General features: G+C 37.2%; 1 protein-coding gene across 2 annotated transcripts in view; it reads left to right on the forward strand.

Annotated features, from left to right (window-relative positions):
- The window catches only part of MKLN1 (muskelin 1), a 173,115-nt gene that overhangs the window by 140,599 nt on the left and 11,679 nt on the right, over positions 1-20,837 (forward strand). For both annotated transcript variants that reach the window (XM_045062993.1, XM_004741739.3), the window contains exons 14-16: positions 3,393-3,507; positions 5,272-5,411; positions 12,137-12,239. In XM_045062993.1, coding sequence (XP_044918928.1) covers positions 3,393-3,507; positions 5,272-5,411; positions 12,137-12,239 — 358 coding nt within the window. The remainder of the gene's footprint in view (positions 1-3,392; positions 3,508-5,271; positions 5,412-12,136; positions 12,240-20,837) is intronic.

Below are 20,837 nucleotides of genomic sequence, written 5' to 3' on the forward strand. Positions count from 1 at the left end.
TGTTTTCATGCCTGCTAACACAGCATTCGTTCTGTAGCCTATGGATCAATGAGTTGTTTCAACTTTGAAGTCTTCTTATTTAAGAAATACATTTCATAAGATTATGGCTAACATAGATTATGAATTCCTCTGATGGATCTGGGCAAAGAAAAATGAAAATCTTCTGGAAAGGATTCACCATTCTAGATGCCATGAAGAGCATTCAGATTTGTGGGAAGACGTAAAAAATACCAGCATGAACAGGAATTTGGAAGAAGCTGATTCCAGCACTCATCAATGACTTTGAGAGGTTCAAGACTTCAGTGGAAGAAGTAACTGCAGATGTGATGGAAAGCAAGAGAATAAGAATTAGAAGTGGAGCTTTAAGTCGTGACTGCATTGCTGTAATCTCTCATTGATAAAATGGTTTCTTGAGATGGAAATAGGATGGAAATAGGATGCCATAGTCTCCACTCCTGGTGGAGACTGAAGAGTGTAGAAATGACAACAAAGGATTTAGAATATTGCATAAGCTTAGTTAATAAAGCAGTGGCAGCCGGGACTGGAAGAGATTATGCTGAGTGAAGTAAGTCCAGCAGAGAGAGTCAGTTATCATATGGTTTCACTTACTTGTGGAGTATAAGGAATAACAAGATATTGAGAGATGGAGAGGAGAAGTGAGTTGGGGGAAATCGGAGGGGGAGACAAACCATGATAGACTGTGGACTCTGAGAAACAAACTGAGGGTTTTAGAGGGGAGGAAGGTGGGGGTTGGGTGAGCCTGGTGGTTATTATGGAGGGCATGTATTGCATGGAGCACTGGGTGTGGTGCATAAACAATGAATTTTGGAACACTGAAAAGGAAAATTTAAAAAAATGAATAAAGCAGTGGCAGGGTTTGAGAGGATTTACTCCAATTTTGAAAGAAGTTTACTCATGGGTAAAATGTTGTCAAACAGCATCCTATGCTAGAGAGAAGTAGTTCATGAAAGGGAGTCAGTTGATGCAGCTAATTTCATTACACTTGACCTTTGAACAACACGGGACTCAGGGGTGCCAACTATCATACAGTTGGAAATCCATGCATAATTTGACTCCCTAAAAACCCAACTTCTTGGGGCGCCTGGGTGGCTCAGTGAGTTAAGCCGCTGCCTTCAGCTCAGGTCATGATCTCAGGGTCCTGGGATCAAGTTCCACATCTGGCTCTCTGCTCAGCAGGGAGCCTGCTTCTCTCTCTTTCTCTCTCTCTCTCTCTCTGCCTGCCTCTCCGTCTACTTGTGATCTCTCTCTGTCAAATAAATAAATAAAATCTTAAAAAAAAAAACACGCAACTTCTAATAGCCTACTGTTGATCAGAAGCCTTGTGAATAACATAAACAGTTGACTAATATGTATTTTGTATGTTATATGTATTATGTACTGTAATCTTACAATAAGGTAAGATAGAGGAAAGAATGTTAAGAAAATCATGAGGAGAGAGAAAATACATTTACCACACCATACTGTAAAAAAATCTGCATTATAGTGGATCCCTGTAGTTCAAACCCATGTTGTTCAATGGTCAGCTGTTTAAGAAATTGCCACAGCTCCCCCAGCCTTCAGCAACCACCACTCTGATGAGTGAATAGCCATCAACATTGAGGTAAACCCCTCCACCACCAAAAAGACTGTGACTTGCTGAAAAATCAGGTTGGTTAGCATTTTTTAACAATAAAGTATTTTTTAAATAAGCTATATGCATTTTTTTAACATAATGCTGTTGTATACTTAATAGACTATTGTATAAACATAACTTTTGTATGCATTGGGAAACAATAGAATTCCTTTGACTGACTTAATTACAGTATTTGCTTTAGTGTGGTGGTCTGGAACTGAACCCACAACATCTGAGAGCTATGCCTGTGTTGGGAAAAGTCAATTTTGGTGCCTATGTATACAGTGATGTTCTGTGAATGGATTTTACCTCTGATTTCTTCAGTTAATGGATGATTCCTGATCTGGAAGTCAAGAGAATTGTATTGTAGTCTAGATTTTGCCACCAAGTCAGAGTGTAAAATTGAGAACAATGTTTTTTTTAATGTTCCCAGGTAGTCTTAATTTTGTTTTGTTTAATTTAAATTCAAATTAGTTAACATATGTGTAGTATTGGCTTCAGGAGTAGAATTTAGTGATTCATCACTTCCATATAATACCTAGTGCTCATCCTAACAAGTGCCCTCCTAATGCCCATCACCCATTTAGCTCATCCCCCCCAACCCACCTCTCCTCCAGTAAGGCTCAGTTTGTTCTCTATATTTAAGAGTCTCTTATGGTTTGCTTCCCTCTCTGTTTTTATCTTTTGTTTTTCCTTCCCTTCCCCTCCAGGTGGACTTAGTTTGGATAAATGAACTGATTTCAGTAGAGCAGGGTGGCAGGCATTATTTAGTGTTTTCAAACCAGGACCTTTTTGTCACAGAGCATCTCACAGAACTAGTACTGCACATTTTGCTTTGGAAAACAATGGCCCAGAGAATCCAGCTCTGACATTTCCGTGATTACTGCATAAGTGGATATTTTACAAAATAGGCGCTTCAGAGAGAACTTCCTCCATGCAGCAACTAAGGAATTTATTATTTCCTAAGTAGGACATCTATTTTAAGCAGTAAAACTGAAAGAAATCTGTGAGTTTTTGTATTGTGAATAAATAGATGAGATTATCTTGTCTTTTAGACTTTGGTTTGAGCTTTCTCATGTGCTGTTATGTTTCATAACATAAAATAGCTTCTTAAGTGAGGTTTGGGATGGACATTAAAAGAATGTAAGAAATTCGTTCTAGGGACACCTGGGTGGCTCTGTTGGTTGGGTGTCTGCTTTCCACTGAGGTCACTGTCCCAGGGTCTTGGGATCGAGTGCCACTTTGGGCTCCTTTTGCTCAGTGGAAAGCCTGTTCCTCCCTCTGCCTGCTGCTCCCTTGCTTGTGTTTACTCTCTCTGTCTGTCAAATAAATGAATAGTATTAAAAAGCAAACAAACAAACAAAAAAACCTTCATTCTTAACAGATTCATACTATTGTGTGAGCTTGACCAGGACTTTTCAGATTTGATATGAACAAATTTGTAAAAAAAATTTTTTTTAAAGATTTTATTTATTTACTTGTCAGAGAGAGAGCGAGCACAGGCAGAGTGGCAGGCAGAGTCAGAGGGAGAAGCAGGCTCCCTGCGGAGCAAGGAGCCCGATGTGGGACTCTATCCCATGACGCTGGGATGATGACCCGAGCTGAAGGCAGCTGCTCAACCAACTGAGCCACCCAGGCGTCCCCAAATTTGTAAAATTTTTGTTGGAAATAGACATAATTGGCTTGCTAAAGTTGTATTAACATTATGTATGCTGCTAATTTTTTAGGGTAGAATGCCTTAAAAAGCCATGTCTTGCAGGTCTTGCGTCTATAAGAATGATCAAGCTGCAAAGGATAATCCAAGTAAAAGTCTTCAGGAGGAAGAACCATGTCCAAGATTTGCCCATCAGCTTGTATATGATGAGTTACACAAGGTACCATCACTACATCAGTTTGTAAACTTTCCAAGACCTATAATCTGATAGAATCCCAAAATACATGTTTCTGCATATTTTTAAGTACATTTGAATAAAAAGTTATGATATAGCAGACACTCATAGAATATGTAGCAGACATTGAATATCCTTTCTCCCTATGTAGCATGACCTGTTGTTTCTATAATATCAGTATCCAACTAAAAAATGTACAGTTTTTATCACTAGGATACCTTGTCTCGTGATAGGAAAAAGTAAATGTAACTTCTGATTTTAGCTTTTCCTATTGTGTAAGAAGTCTTTTATCTTTATTTTTCCTATCTATGATTGATGTGTCTTTTCCATTGGCCTCACAAAAACAGTCCTGCATTCTCAAGTTTTAGTGTCGCTAAATGTTCAAGGTGGTTTCTTTAAACCATGTCTCCCTTAAACTTTTCATATAGGTTAGTGATTGGGCTCAGATTATATAATAACTTACTGACAAAGCTTGTATTTCTGTGTAGGCGATAGGTGATCATTTAAATTCCATATCATTTCAGACCTTTAGGTAAACAATACCATAGAACTGAATAAAAGTCATTTCTCTTAGAGTCTCCCAGATTAAATGGTAAATGAGTTTTGATCTATAGGATAAAAATATCACCATTGTTTAATGGTCTTGAACATACATGTTTTCAAAAACAGTTTAAGTGCAGAATATCACTAAAATTAAACCAATTAAATCATTATTGCATTCCTTTTTCTTTTCTTTTTTGGGGTATTATGTAATATTTAAAAAGCTATGCGGGGCACCTGGGTGGCTCAGTCGGTTAAGCGGCTGCCTTCGGCTCAGGTCATGATCCCAGCGTCCTGGGATCGAGTCCCACATCGGGCTCTCTGCTCTGCAGGGAGCCTGCTTCTCCCTCTGCCTCTGCCTGTCACTCTGCCTGTCTGTACTGTCTCTATTCCTCTGACAAATAAATAAATCTTAAAAAAAAAAAAAAAAAAAAAAAAGAAGCTAAATGTTCTTGATTACATGATTACATGTGGCTCAGTGGGTTAAAGCCTCTGCCTTCGGCTCAGGTCATGAACCCAGGGTTCTGGGATCGAGCCCCGCATCGGGCTCTCTGCTCAGCGGAGAGCCTGCTTCCTCCTTCTCTCTCTCTGCCTGCCTCTTGGCCTAATTGTGATCTCTGCCTGTCAAATAAATAAATAAAATCTTAAAAAAAAAAAAAGTTTAAAAAAAAATAAAAAAATAAAAAGCTATGCCACAAATTATATGTACCACTTAATATTTGGCAGTAAGCCTAAGGCAGAATTAAGATGCTAAAATTTAAAAAGTTTCTAGTTACTGTTGACCTTCAGTGATTCAACATGTGTGTCAGAGTTTTATTAAAGATCTTGTTTGTTATTATGACCAACACTTGGTTTACTTAATAATCCCCATTGTTTGTTTCCCTAAAGTAAACTCTGCATCGTGGATTAGCTTCTTACTATCATTGCTTTTGTTTCATGTCTTACATTGTCAGTATAATTGTGGTAATACAACTCATTTTAATCTAAAATGCAGCTTAAGGAAGTAGCCACAGTACTTTAAAGTAAAATGGAAGTGAGAAACATCAAAAGAAGCCTTTGGTAGAAATGCAATAATGTTTTAATTATTACTGTTACACATTCCTGTCAAAATGAAGAAATTAAAAAAAAAATGAAGAAATTTTACTTTCACTTGTGCGGTTTCCTCAGTATGTGTGCATCTTAAAATGTGGCTTGTTTTGTTTATTTTAGGTTCATTATTTATTTGGTGGGAATCCAGGAAAATCTTGCTCCCCAAAGATGAGATTAGATGACTTCTGGTCACTGAAGTTATGTAGGCCTTCAAAAGATTACTTACTGAGGCACTGCAAGTACCTGATAAGAAAACACAGGTATAAAAATACTTCACTGAAAACTTTTATTTAACATTATTAGCTGTTGGTTGGTGTTAGCTCGACTTTGGAGATGGGGCTTTGTCTTTGGAAATTTACTAAAACAACAGTATAAATACTATGAAGATCGTGACTCTTGTAAATGCCCTGTTACTTTCCTTATTTTTGCTTTCCTGTTTCAAAGGAAGCTGCAAAGTGAAAATACACACTGATGCTAAAATTTTCTAGATATAGAACAAGAAAATTTTGTGACTGTTAGTGGAAGAAATTTATATGAAGGTGATGAGCCTATCTTCCAGTAACAAGACCTACTCAGTACAAAGCAGATCAGTTCTATATTATTGCCATATGCCTAGCCAGTTGGTAACATTCTTAACAGTGAATGAGATGATATAGTTGACTAAATATCTTTCTAATCTGGTGTTTCAGAATAAAACTTCAAATATGATTTTGGTTTTACATCATTACCTTTGCCATTTAGTTGCAAAATCATGTAATCAAACATTTTCATATATATTTCCTGGATCATGTTTGCTTTTGAGCCCTAGCAGGTGATGAGCTACTGAAAAATGTAGGAAAGCGTATCTGTCCTTTCAGTTATTGGTAATGTTTGGCATTAAGAAAAATTTATGGTTTGAAAGGAGAAGGTTAGCCTTTAATGATGATAATAGTTACCATTTATTTTGCAATTTTTGTGCTAGATCTTGCATATTATTTCTACAGTAAGGCAATTGAGTAAGTGCTGTTCTTATCACTATTTTATAAAAGAAGAAATGAGGTATTTTTAAATGGGTTACATAATTCACCTAGAGTCACTCAGCCATTAGCGACACAGCCAGGATACGGTCCTGAGTATTTTGACCCCAGCGTTCATCACTTCACCACCGCCATCATCACTACACATGCGCTCGTGGATGTCTGTGTGTTTACACATACATGTTTATATGTGTCGTATATATTTATGTATTATATTTTATATATAATATAAATACATAAAAACCTCTGTGTGGTATAAATTATTAAACTGTTTTCCTTTATCATACCCCGTTTACTTATTGTTCATATCTCCACTCTCACAAGTTGTGCTTGAGAGATAATAACGGAAGCTAGTTATTTCTGTTACTTTGGCATTACGGTGACTAGTGTATTTCCTATCTCCGTATTCGGGAGAAAGGGTCTGAATCCTCTTGTTGACTGGATGACAAAAGATAAATTCTGTTTTATTAATAAGATTTAAGCTTCAGGCACCTTCAACTAAGGTTTACACTGATAAAATTTTATTCCTTTGTATTTTACTTAATGTTAAAGTTAGTTTTTCAAAGGATGAAACAAATTTAGGGAAATTAAACTATTCTTTTTCTACTTCAGATACAGCAGCTGGTAGTTGGATATTAAATTGACCTCTTTTGAAAAATTTCCTGACCAAAAGCCCGTTGGAGATTAGAGATTTTTTAGCGCTATATGTAAGAATTTGAATTCACTTATAAACACTTTCCTCTGGATTTTAATTTTAAAAAGTAATGGGTGGTTAATAAAAAAAAAAATAATAAGTCCTCTCAGCCTGCAAAATAATTGACTCATTCATCATCCTGTCATTGAGAAATAACAGCTTCCTGTTTTGGTATATATCCTTTATATGTGCACACATATATTTTTGCTTAACTGAAAAATGGGGATCATAATGCTTTGAATTTTATTTCTTTCAATGAATGGTATATTGCAAACATCTTATTACCATGTTAACAAATACAAATTATAATTCTAATGTCTGCATAGTGTTCTGTTTTATGTAATTTACCCGTTTACTTTTGTAAAATATATAGCTTATTTCCAGCGTATTTTCTATTATAAATTAATAGTAATGTGATATTATTATATGCTTCCATATGTACCCCTATCAAAATTCTGTAGGATATTGATAGAATTGGTTAATTATCATTTGCCTTACAGAAAGTTGACTTTCATTCCTTCCAGAAGTAAGTAGGATTATTCATTTTCTCATAATCATGCCATTCTGAGAAGTATTAATTTTTTTTTTTACCTTTGACAGTTTTTCTCTTTTGAAAATTTATCAGTGGGCAGGTGAAATGACAGTTTGTGAGAATCTGAAATATATATTATGGCATGTTTTAAGTTTTAAATACAAACATTGTTAGTGGCTTGTGCTGGTAAAAGGCATAAAGTAAGGAATGTCAGTGGATAAAGAATAAAAGACAGTAGTCAGTAACAAATCATTTAAATCTTTAAATATATGATGAAAGATTCTAGCAAATTTTGTGGGGGTGAGAATGGTTCATAAAACAGTGACCAAAGCTGAGAGGCAACAAGTGTGTATGATGGGGCAAAGAAGTAGCTTTTGAAATTTTCTACCATGGGAAAAGAAGTATAGGCTAGCTCATCTCAGAACTGAAACCAGAAAAGCCTTGAAAGGAGAATTTAAGAATAGTTAAAGACCCTATCCATTTATATAGAGAATTTTCAATTAGAGTAGTAACAGTAGAATAAAAATATGGAACACAGTATTCTTCTTTTCTAATTGTGATTACTTTTTGACTTAAGTTCTTAGAGCTAATGTCTTATATTGGAAGAAGTATCAGACCTGCACCTTGGATTGATCTTCAAGCCTTGTAACTTAATCTTTCTGGAGATCACTGTGCTCGTGTGTAAAATGGTCAGAGCAATTGCCTGCGGGTTTTTATAAACAGCAATGAAACTTCATTCATTTAAGAAATATTTATTGAGCACCTACTGAGTAGTTACTAAATATTATCCTAGGCTCTGTGGATATGTCAAAGAAGAAAATAAGCAAAAATTCCTATCTCTTGAGTTTCTGTCTTCTGAAGGAAGACTAGCAGTAAACATAATAAGGAATTTATATGTTAATAAGTACTATGAAAAAGAACTAAAAGAGGTTTAGAACTATTTTTGTGCAAGTGAGGGAGCTGGGTATGTGTTTTTTAAACAAGAATATTAGGATAGACCTCACTGCAAAGGTGACAACTGAGTAGTGACCTAAAGAACCCAAGGGAGGAGGGTTACCTCGGTGGCTCAGTCAGTTAAGTAACCGACTCAGGTCATGATGTCAGGGTTGTGAGATCAAGGTCGTGAGATCACATCAGGCTCCATGCTCAGTGCAGTCAGCTTGAGATTCTCCCTCTCCCTCTGCCCTTCCCCCAACTTCCTCTTATGTTTGCCCTCTCGCTTCCTCTCTGAAATAAATACATAAATGTTTTTTTAAAAAAATAAAGAATATGAGGGAATGAATCATGTAGAAATTTGAGAGGAAAAGTGTTCCAGGTAGGTAATAGACAAGGCTCTGAGGTTAAAAATATGCCTGGATTATTTGAGGAGTCAATTGAGGAGAACAGTGTGGTAGAAGCAGAGTAAGTGAGGTAATTGTGGTAGGAAATGAGGTCAGAGAGCTAAGAAGGGGACAGTTGGTGAAGGGTCTCTGGCTTTACTCTGAGTAAAAGGAGAGCATTAAAAGTTTTTACATTGAGGAATTTTACATTTTTACATTGAGGTATAACACACTCAGCTTTCCCAAAATAACTGAGTAAATTTGAGGTTGTGGCTGTGTTCACTCAGATGGGAAATTCTTCAGAAACAACAGGTTTGTGTGTTAGAAGGATGAACTCAGTTTGATATACTTCAGGTTTTAGAGACCACGTGTTAATATTTGAAGGAAAGGCATGGGCCAGTTATTATTACTTTTGTGAGTGATCAGTAAAGAAAAGGAGCTTGGTTAGAATGAGAAGAATAGAGAGATGTTGGCATTATTTGATGACCACCACCATTTGAGGGAAGGCAGAAGAAGAGATACTCCATGAAAGAGACCAAGAAAGCCCAGTAAGGTTCTGGGTAAACTTTGAAGATTGCACCAACAGAATTTCTTGGTGGATATGGGTATGAAAGGAGGGCAGTCAGAGCATCTTGAGACTCCTGTCTACAACTAATTTGAACTGATAGCAAAAGGCCCATTTTATTTATTTATTTTATATATTTTTATTTTTATTTATTTTTAAAGATTTTTTTTTAAGATTTTATGTTATTATTTATTTGACAGACAGAGATCACAAATAGAGAGGCAGGCAGAGAGAGAGGGAGGAGGAAGCAGGCTCCCTGCCAAGCAGAGAGGACCCTAGGATCATGACCTGAGCTGAAGGCAGAGGCTTTAACCCACTGAGCCACCCAGGCACCCCTGAAGGTTTTATTCTTAAGTAATCTCTACCCCTCAGTATGGGCTCAAACTCAAAACTCCAAGATCAAAGAGTCACATGCTCTACTGACTGAGCCAGCCAGGTACCCCGGCCCACTGTACATATTTGAAAAGACACAGACCTTTTTTCCTACCAATCTTTAGATGAATTCAAGAGTTTAAGGAACATTTCTGCATTGCAGGCAGAATAGATAGAAGTTGGTTTATATCAGTTGAATAGAGCATGAAAATTACCTTTCTTATTTAAATTTCACATTAAATTAGACACCTGGTATTTCATTCTGTGGGACCCTACCCTATGCTGCTGGGTTGGCTTGTTTATTTTCATTATTGTTCTTATGGAAAACAGTTATATATTCTATTTAGTTAAAATATAAATTTGTAGAGATAGAAATACACTATATGCCAAGAAACAAGTCTTTGTTCTTAATGGTACCACACAGTACAGTAAATAAAGTGCCACTATTATTTTTCCCTATAACATTCAAATTTATGCACTTACCAACAATTTAGGGTAGAAAGAGACAAAAGAAAAACTTTTTATTAGGATTAATTCCTGTTATTTTAGGTACAGGACACAGTTGTTGGCTGAAACAGAATTCTAGACTACAGACATAAATGCAGTGATGAGTTTTTGCAGGCCAAAGAAAGCTTAGAAAAAAAGAAGAGAGAAAACAAACCTTCTAGGAAAATGGATCTCTAGACTGGATTTAAAAGGATGGTAGGTGTGTTTGTTAAGTTATTTCAGGGACTAAAGGATAAAGACATTCTTAGGATATATCACTAAAAGAAAAGTTATGAGAATATCCAGACATTGCCTCAACCTTTGAACAGTGAGGCCTAATGAAGAATTGTTTAGGGTCTTGGAACAATTCTACTAGCAAGGAATCACTGTAGTAGCTTTCCTTGTAACTGAGCCTCTGTCTTTCTTCTTTTTACCCGTTTCTCCTATTCTACTCATTACTACAAATTCTGCTTTCCCTCAACCTCATAGCTTCCAAGGATAGACAGACAGATAGATAGGTACATATGGCTCTGTAAATGAGTAGGTAGATAAATAGGAAGAAAGGAAAGAAAAGAGGGATAGGAAGAGAAGGAATCTACCTACTATCTCATGTCTCTGTTTACTGACTTCTGTGTTTTGTGTGCCTTTTATGTCCTTGTGTATCTCACATTCAGATTATCTAAGAGAGTATCTTCTTAGAGAGGGCTCCCTGGGAAGAGTATCCCTATTGGGAATAATTCTGCCAGGCTACTTTATAAACTGCTGATCAAGCTCAAGAGGATTGCTTTTGTCTCAGGTACCTAACCCATTTTGGACAAGGTGGTAGAGTAACATGACCTCTGCCTAAGGAGTTCTCTCATCTGAGGGCTTGAAGACTAGCTGACAATCACGGTACTATTTGATACAATAGAGCTGTAATGTTTTGCTAGTCTTTGCCATGCTTAAAATACAGGTACTCTATCTCTGAGATTAGCTCTAAAGACAGGAAATTATTGATGCCATCAGCCTGAACACCATTGTGGAAGAAGGTTCATTATTTTCCTTCCCCAAATGAAACTAAATGTCCTCTTTTCTGTCTCTCTGTACAATATTTTGAAAAGCATACCAGCTTATTACAAATAAATCCGTGTATAATTATGCCATAACAAAAGATTTAAATAGATAAATAGTCTCAAACAGACTTTTTTCCTGATACGGAACTAATTCATTGTTTCAGCTTTGGAATCAGATGGATCTGCATTTGATTCTACTACTGCCACTTTTTAGCTCTTATCTTGGCCAAGTTCATTGTTTGAGCCTCCGTTTCTCATCTGTTTTTTTTTTTTTTAAGTGATGATAAAACTTACTGTCATCAGAGTGGGGGTAAATGAAGTGATATATGTAAAATACTCAATGCAGTGTCTACCACAAGACATGCTTGATAAGTGGTTGCTGCAGTTGTTATTCTTGACTGAGACAGGAAATAATATTATTAAAAATATTTAATCATTTTAAAATACATATATTTTCAATCACTGTTAGTGATACTCCGGAAAAGAAACTATACTCATTTCTGTTTCTGAGTACCCTGTTAGGCACCTCTGGTGGATTGTATAGTGCACAGATCAAACCAGGTGTTTTTATTTTAGCTCTACTTGTTTTTTATGAAACACATTTGGCTCTTTTGCAGTTTTGTTATGTAAAATATTTGACATGTTCACTATGTTTCATAGTAGTTTTAATCTTATTTTGTAGTTCTAAGAGAAGGGTAGGAAGTGCTCCTCCCCGGTCCCTAGCACCGTGACTGCCTGTGCCCACCTGGCATTACCAAGTATATCCCCGGGGACTCCGCAGCTACACCGTCTCCATGGCAGTGTTTGTCCTTCTGGAGTCCCAGACATGGGCTCTTGTTAGATATCCATGTGACTCCTCAGACACAGAGTATTCCATTCCAGGTCTAAGTGACATTTCTGTGTTTTCCCATAACTCCAGACAATTATTATTCTTGTTTGCATTTTCTAGGTTTGAAGAAAAGGCCCAAATGGATCCCCTTAGTGCTTTGAAGTATTTACAAAACGATCTTTATATAACCGTGGATCATTCAGACCCAGAAGAGACAAAAGAGGTAAAGGTGGTAATAAACTTCAGAAAGTGAGCGTTAAAAAAAAAAGTCTTTCTAACTTGCTGATTTTTCTCTTAGATGTTTAAAGGATGATGAAGAAAATATGACACTAATAATTTTTAAAGTAGCACAGAGCAGTTGAAATAAAAATTGAGTAGGCTTACTAAAGCCCTTAATCCATTAAGAAAAGGATTCTCAGGTTTAAGGTTTTAACTTAGACATTACTTTTGTGTATTGGGAAGGAAATAGAAATTTTTACTTCCATAGTCCCATGCTTCTCTCTCTTAAAGATTGCATAATGGCTCGATATAAACTTTCCTGTTGATACTTCAAAATCCTGTAAGAGAAAAAAGAAAACTCTCCTCTTTTGTAAGAAGAAAGTGAAGAGAGGTTAGTGAGAGTAGAATCCCTGCTGCCTTGATATTATATGATTGTTGTAGCAGGGTAGTTCAACTACAGGCTACTGACTTCTTTTATCGCGTGTCCCTAATCTTGAGAAATGAGTAGCAGATCATTACTTTTAAGGGTTTTAAGGAGATGTCATGTTTTAGGGCGTACCTGGTTATCTGCAGTGTGTGTGTGAACACACGTGCAGTGTTTCATGGTCTTACAGCTGGTCTTCCTAGTCACCGCTGAGATTTCCTTCTGTCACTTTTAACTTTCGCCAGACATCCTTGTTCATAGTTCATTTAGCAACATCTGGAACTGCAATCCATTTTACCTTCCACTCACAGAACTGGTGCTGATGATACCATCTTTTTCCCTGTTCTCAGTTGCTTTGCTTTGGCTTTTCAATAGCAACATCAAGCAGTGCTTTTTTCTTGTTCAGCAGTGACACAGGTTTCAGATTTAATGTTAGATCATTTTCAGGTACCAGGTTCATTATACTTTCAAGCAGTAGAGCCTGCATGCCCTTGGCCCCAAAACAAAGAGATTCTCTTTCATAGTTGCCTACTGTGAAAATAAGTTTGATTACTCTTTGTCAGTATTAGTTAAAACCCTTCTCTAGGCGAAGAATCAGAACATGCTCTAGAACCCCCCTGAAGGGGGCAGTTCATTGTCTCTCCTTGAGTCTTCAGTCAGTTCATGATACTCTCCGAAATGGGGGAATTATCAGAGTTCAGCCAAGTAGCAGAATATGTTTGGTTTCAGCTGTTACGGCTTATAACTAAAACATAATTGTGAAGAGTCTATAAATGACCATGCATTTGAAAGTTATAAATAGATTTCCTTGTGTTTTCTCCATAGTCTATCTAAAATGGCTGTCACCTGGGAACATTCATTTTTCTCTTATTTTTTAAAACTAAAACAAAACAAAATATTGCAAAGTAAATAAATTCAGCTGTGTGAACTGCAAGTAGGCCAAAGAAAACAGACAGTTTGTTCTTAAAGCTAAGCTAATGGGAAAAACCAGGCCAGGGAGGTATCTCAAGTTCAAAGGAGCCATTTTTAAAATTTTGGTAGCAGGTTTCTCCCTTTTCTCCTTTCTTCGGTAGTTTGAAATTGTGATTTTGTATGCCACAGACTTAACGTTTTTTAAAAGTGGAAAGCTTTTTAAAAGCTTTATCTGTTGGAGCTCCTGGGTGGCTCGGTGGGTTAAAGCCTCTGCCTTTGGCTCAGATCATAATCCCAGAGTCCTCAGATCGAGCCCCGCATCGGGCTCTCTGCTCTGCGGGGAGCCTGCTTCCTCCTCTCTCTCTCTCTCTCTGCCTGCCTCTCTGCCTAGTTGTGATCCCTGTCTGTCAAATAAATAAATAAAATCTTTAAAAAAAATAAAAATAAAAAAAAAATTAAAAAAAAAAAGCTTTATCTGTTAAGAGCTGTTTAACCCTAACAGAAGTTAGCTACAGTGGTGCTGTGCGTGTGTGTCATTGTCGGAATTGCTTCAGAGACTTTCTGAGGACAATACCCTTGCCCCCAGATTCTCCTTTCTGCTCTTATGGAACAGAATCCTCACTCCTGACATTGAGGATTACTGCTTCATAAGAGTATTATTTTGTTTAAAAATGTGTAAATGGATTTTGTTTTGAGAAAAGAAATCCTTTGGTGACAGTTCTAGGATACATACTTAGCATATTTCTCAGTAGTAAGGCATATAGAGCTTCACTTTCCTTATATCATTCCAAGTTTTTTGTGGAAGCTTGTTTTTGTTCTCTCTGTATATTTTTACAAATTTTTTTATTATGTTAGTGATTGTATCAGCAACTAGAAGTAGTTTTTAGATTTTTCTCTTTTTTGGGAGGCTGATGACGATCATCATTATGCCTGTTATTGGGAAAAATGATGGTGGACTACCAGCTTTATACCAAATAATGATTCTTTTCTTTCCTTCAGTCTTCAGAACATGGATTCTAAATTGGCAGTGAGCTGCTGATAAACCTTATGAAAATGGTATTTTTTTCTAGAAAAGGCCTGAGAGAAGGTTGCCTAACTTAATTCTGCTGTTTTCAAAGAAGATTCTATAATAGAGAAGGAATGAGAAAAACAAGTTTTGAGCCAGTATTGCACATTTTGTATTAATTACATTTCTGCTGAGCTTCCAAAGTACTGGTGTCATTCATTTAACAGATGTGTATTGAGTCCCTACAGTATGCCAGGCATTCTTCTAGGCACAGGAAATATTGGTGAACCAAGCAAAATACCTACCTGGGTGGTACTTAACTACTAGTGGTGAGAGATGATAAACTTAATAAATAAGCAAATTATAAAGTACATTAGTAATGATAGGTATTAAGGAAAAATTAGAGATAAAAAGGGTAAAGGAAGACCAGAATTAGAAGGGGTGAGAACTGGAGAGTTGCATTATTAAATAGGATGCTCTTAGTAGGTTCATTTAGAAATGAGATGTACACAGAGACTTGAAGGGTGTGAGGAAGTGAGGTAAGCAGATAATTTGGGGAAGATATTTCCTGGCAAAGGGAGGGTTAGAACAAAGACCTGAGGGTGGGAGCATCCTGGCTTTGTGTAGAAGAACAGCAAAGAGGCCACGGTAGCTGGAGTAGAGGTAAGAATGATGGCACTAGTCACAGATGAGGTCAGAGAGTTAAGAGCAAGGATCGGGAGATCAGATTGTGAATGACTTCATAAGTCAGTGTTAGGACTTTGGTTTTCACTCTGAATGAATAAGGAGCCAGGGTGGGGTATTGTGCAGAGGAGTGATGTGATCTGCTTTCTGTCTTACCTGACTTAAGATCACTAAGATCTAAGATCACTCTGACTACTGTATTGAGAACAGACTAGAGGAGAATAAGAATGGAGACAGAGAGACCTCTAAGGGAGATGGTAGAAATTGAAGCAAGGGATTATTGTAGTGCACACCAACGTATCAGCAGTAGAAATAGAGGCAAAGTAGACCATATTCTCAATAACGTATCAGCAGTAGAAATAGAGGCAAAGTAGACCATATTCTCAATATATATTAAAGGTGGATCCAACAGTGGGAATGCAAACTGGTGCAGCCCCTACAGAAAACAGTAGGGAGGTTCTTCAAAAAGTTAAAAATAGGGGCGCCTGGGTGGCTCAGTGGGTTAAACCGCTGCCTCCGGCTCAGGTCATGATCTCAGGGTCCTGGGATCAAGTCCCGCATTGGGCTCTCTGCTCAGCGGGGAGTCTGCTTCCTCCTCTCTCTCTGCCTGCCTCTCTGCCTACTTGTAATCTCTCTCTGTCAAATAAATAAATAAAATCTTTTAAAAAAAAAAAAAGTTTAAAAAAAAGTTAAAAATAGAACTACCACACAATCCAGCAATGGCACTACTAGATGTTTACCCAAAGAATCCAAAAACACCAATTCAAAAGGATAGGTGTATTTTGATGTTTATAGCAGCATTATCTACAATAGCCAAATTATGGAAATAGTCCAAGTAGCCATCAGTTCACTCACACACACACACACAATTGAATATTACTTAGCCATTAAAAAAGAATGAAATCTTGTCATTTGCTATGGTATGATGGAGCCAGAGAGCATTATGCTAAATGAAATAAGTCAGAGAAAGACAAATACCATATGTTTTCACTCATGTGTGGAATTTAAGAAACAAAACAAATGAGCAAAAAGGGGGAAAATAAGAGGCAAACCAAGAAACAGACTTTTGAAAGTATTCTCTACACCTAACGTGGGTCTCAAACCTGCAGCCCCAGCTCCAGAGTCACACACTCTACCCACTGAGCCAGCAGGTGCCCCAGCAGACTTAGCTATAGAGAACAAACGGATGGTTATCACGAGGTTGGGGGGAGAGGGGTTAAATAGGTGATGGGAATGAAGGAATGCACTTGTGATGAGTACTGGGTGGTGTATGGGAATGTGGAATTACTATATTGTACATCTGAAACTAATATTATACCGTGTGTTGACTAACTGGAATTTAAATTAAAACTTAAAAAAGTAAAACCAATGGAATTTTACGATCAGTTAGATGTAGGGTTTGAAAGAAAGGACTCCAGAGTTACTAGCATTAGTAAATGGAGTTAATATCAACTGAAAAGAGAAGCCTCTGGGTAGACCCAGGGCTCCTGATCGGGATCAGGAGTATAATGTTGGCTGCTATCTCCAGTTTGAGGTGCCTTGGAACAGCCAGCATTTTACACGTTGAGGTGATAGTTGGTTATTCATATCTGACTTGCTATCTCCAGTTTGAGGTGCCTTGGAACAGCCAGCATTTTACACGTTGAGGTGATAGTTGGTTATTCATATCTGACTTTATTCAGATTGTGTAATATCACTTAGTACCTATTAAAATCCTAGGCCTGTCAGAGAAAGGGGAACCCTCCTACGCTGTTGGTGGGAATGCAAGCTAGTGCAACCACTCTGGAAAACAGCATGGAGGTTCCTCAAAATGTTGAAAATAGAACTACCATATGACCCAGCAATTGCACTACTGGGTATTTACCCTAAAGATACAAACGTAGTGATCCAAAGGGGCACATGCACCCAAATGTTTATAGCAGCAATGTCTACAGTAGCTAAACTATGGAAAGAACCTAGATGTCCATCAACAGATGAATGGATAAAGAAGATGTGGTATACATACACAATGGAATACTATGCAGCCATCAAAAGAAATGAAATCTTGCCATTTGTGACGACGTGGTTGGAACTAGAGGGTATCATGCTTAGCGAAATAAGTCAGTCGGAGAAAGACAACTATCATATGATCTCCCTGATATGAGGAAGTGGAGATGCAACATGGGGGGTTAAGGGGGTAGGAGAAGAATAAATGAAACAAGATGGGATCAAGAGGAAGACAAACCATAAGTGACTCTTAATCTCACAAAACAAACTGAGGGTTGTTGGGGGGAGGGGGGTTGGAGTAGGGGTGAGGTTATGGACAATGGGGAGGGTATGTGCTATGGTGAGTGCTGTGAAGTGTGTAAACCTGGTGATTCACAGACCTGTACCCCTGGGGATAAAAAATATATGTTTATTAAAAAGAATTAATTAATTTTAAAAAATCCTAGGCCAGTACATAACAGTTCTGCTTAATAAGATCATTAAAATAATAGTTTTTGGCCTATCCTTTTTATGTAGAACCAATAGGTTTATCTTTCACCTTAGAGGTCAGAAAAGAAGGGGCATCTGGGTGGCCCAGTTGGTTAAGCAACTGCTCAAGTCAACTCAGGTCATAATCCTGGAGTCCTAGGATCAAGTCCCACACTGGGATCCCCACTCAGCGGGGCATCTGCTTCTCCCTCTGACCCTCCCCCCTCTCGTACTTCTCTATCTCATTCTCTCTCTGTTTCAGATAAATAAACGCAGTATTTAAAAAAAAAAAGTCCGAAAGCAGGAATAAATTAACCCTCAAATAAGTAGAAGATAGGAAATTAGTGAAATAGGAAACAGTAGAAAAACATTTAAAAAGTGAGAAGTTGGTTCTTTGAAAAGGTGAATAAAATAGCAAGTCTTACAAAGGAAAAAAAATAGTGAAAATAGTCAGCATCATTATGGACCCTATATACATAAAAAGGGAATAAGCTATTATGAACAGCTGTCAACAAATTCAGCAACTTGATGAAATGGACCAATTTCTTAGAAGACACAACAAAACAGACACAGGAAGAATCAGAAAATCTTAAGGAACTCCATATCAATTACAGACATAGATTGAATTTATAATTGAAAACTTTGTCACGGGGTGCCTGGGTGGCTCAGTGGGTTAAAGCCTCTGCCTTCAGCTCAGGTCATGATCTCAGGGTCCTGGGATTGAGCCTCGAATCGGGCTCTCTGCTCAGCGGGGATCCTGCTTCCCTTCCTCTGTTTGCCTGCCTCTCTGCCTACTTGTGATCTCTGTCAAATAAAATCTTAAAAAAAAAAAAGAAAAAGAAAAAATTTTGTCACAAAGGAAACTGTAGTTCTAAATGGCTTTCTCAGTAAATTCAGTCAATATTTAAGAAAGTAAAAATAACAACTCTTCATAGATTCTGAGAAACCAAAGGAAGATAGAACACTTTCTCAATTCTGTTATGAAGCAGATTGACTCTGATATTAAAAACCCAACAAAAACATTACAAGCAGAGATTATAGACTTCTTGTGAATGAAGATGCAAAATTCTTAATAAAATTTTAGCTAATTGAATTCAGCAATATATAAAAAGGTTAATGCACAATGACCAAGTGAGGGTTTATTCTAGGAATATAAGGTTGGTTTAACATTTGAAAATCAGTCATTCACCACCCTGACAGAATGGAGGAGGAAAACCACAGATCATCTCAGTAAGTGAAGAATAAGCATTTGGCATGATTCAAAACCCATTTATGATTAAAAAAAAAAAAATCTTAGCAAACTAGAAAGAAACTTCTTACATGTCATAAAGGGCATCTATGAAAAACATAACTAGTACTATACTTAATTGTGAAACATTTTCCCTAAAGATTATGACAAAGAGTGTCAGTAGACACCCTCTCTTCAGCATTGTGCTAGAAGTTGTAGCTAATGCAATAAAAAAAAAAAAAGAAAGAAATAGTATATGGAATGGAAAGGAGAAAGGAGAATTGTGTGTAGATCACATTATTGTGTCCATGGAAAACCCCATGCAATCTACAAAACAATAATACTAAGATAAGTGAAGTAAGCAAGATTACAGAATACAAGGTCAGTAGAAAAAAAAATTATATTAGCAGTGAACAATTTGAAAATGAAAATTTTAAACCTGTTTATATTAATGCCAGAATAAATATGTAGTAATAAGTCTAGTGTAAGAAATTAAAGAAGACCTAAATAAATGGAGAGGGATCACATTTATGGATTGAAAGATTAAGGATTATTAAATGCCCATCCTCTCCAGATTTTTTTTTTTTTTTAAGGTTTTATTTATTGGGACACGTGGGTGGCTCAGTGGGTTAAGCCTCTGCCTTTGGCTCAGGTGGTAGTCTCAGGGTCCTGGGATGGGGTCCCATATCAGGCCCTCTGCTCAGCAGGGAGCCTGCTTCCCCTTCTCTCTCTTCCTGTCTCTCTGCCTACTTGATATGATCTCTCTCTCTTTGTGTCAAATAAATAAATAAATAATCTTTCTAAAAATTTATTTATTTATTTATTTGACAGAAATCACAAGTAGGCAGAGAGGCAGGCAGAGAAGGGGAGGTGAAGCAGGCCTGCTGAGCAGAGAACCTGATGCGGGGCTCAGTCCCAGAACCCTGAGATCATGACCCACGCTGAAGGCAGAGGCTTAACCCACTGAGCCACCCAGGCGCTCCCCCCAGATTGGTTTTTACTTTAATGCAGTCCTTATCAATATTAAGGCAAGTTTGGATTTCTTTGTTGTTGTTGAAAAAAACAGGCAAACTGATTATAAAATTTATATAGAAAAGCAGAGGCCCTAGACTAGTCAAAACACTCCTGAAAACAGAAAAACAAAGTTAGAAGTTTCATACTACTTGATTTCAGAATTCTGTATAAGCTACAATTATCAAGACATTGTGGTACTGGCTTAAGGCTAGACAGATCAGTAGAACAGAACAGAGTTCAGAAGTAGAACCACATGGATGTAGTCAGGTTTGTTTGTTAGTTTGTTTGTTTGTTTTGGCCAGGATGCCAAGTCTATTGGGGACTTGGTAGTCTTTTTAACAAATGGTGCTGTTATCTCAACCCCTATCTTACTCTTTACACAAAAACTAATTTAAGATGGCCTAAATATAAAATGTAAAACAGTAAAACTTCAAGAAGTATAACCTTGGGATAGAGATTTCTTGGACATGACACAAAGGCAGTAACCATAAAAGAAAAAAAATACACGGTGCCTGGGTCAGAAGTCAGTGATGTGTCTTACTCATGATTTGAGCTCATGTCGTGATCTGAGGGTTGTGAGATTGATCCCTGGGTTTGGCTCTGCACTGGGCATGGAGCCTGCTAGGGATTCTCTCTCTTTGTCTCTCTTCCCCTTTCCTCCTGACTCTTACCCTGACACATGCAATATCTCTAAAATAAATAAATAAATCTTTAAAAAAAAAAGATCTTGATAAGTTCAGATTTCAACAGAAGTAAAATTTCATAAAAGACCTTTGAAAAATGGACAAGCCACAGACTAAAATAATACTTGCAGTAAATATATATGACAGAGGACTAATACCCAGAATATTTAAAAAACAACAACCAGAAACCCATGGAT

Source organism: Mustela putorius, unplaced genomic scaffold (assembly GCF_011764305.1).
Source record: "Mustela putorius furo isolate JIRA1106 unplaced genomic scaffold, ASM1176430v1.1 tig00003845_pilon_pilon_pilon, whole genome shotgun sequence".
NCBI classification, from domain to species: domain Eukaryota; kingdom Metazoa; phylum Chordata; class Mammalia; order Carnivora; family Mustelidae; genus Mustela; species Mustela putorius.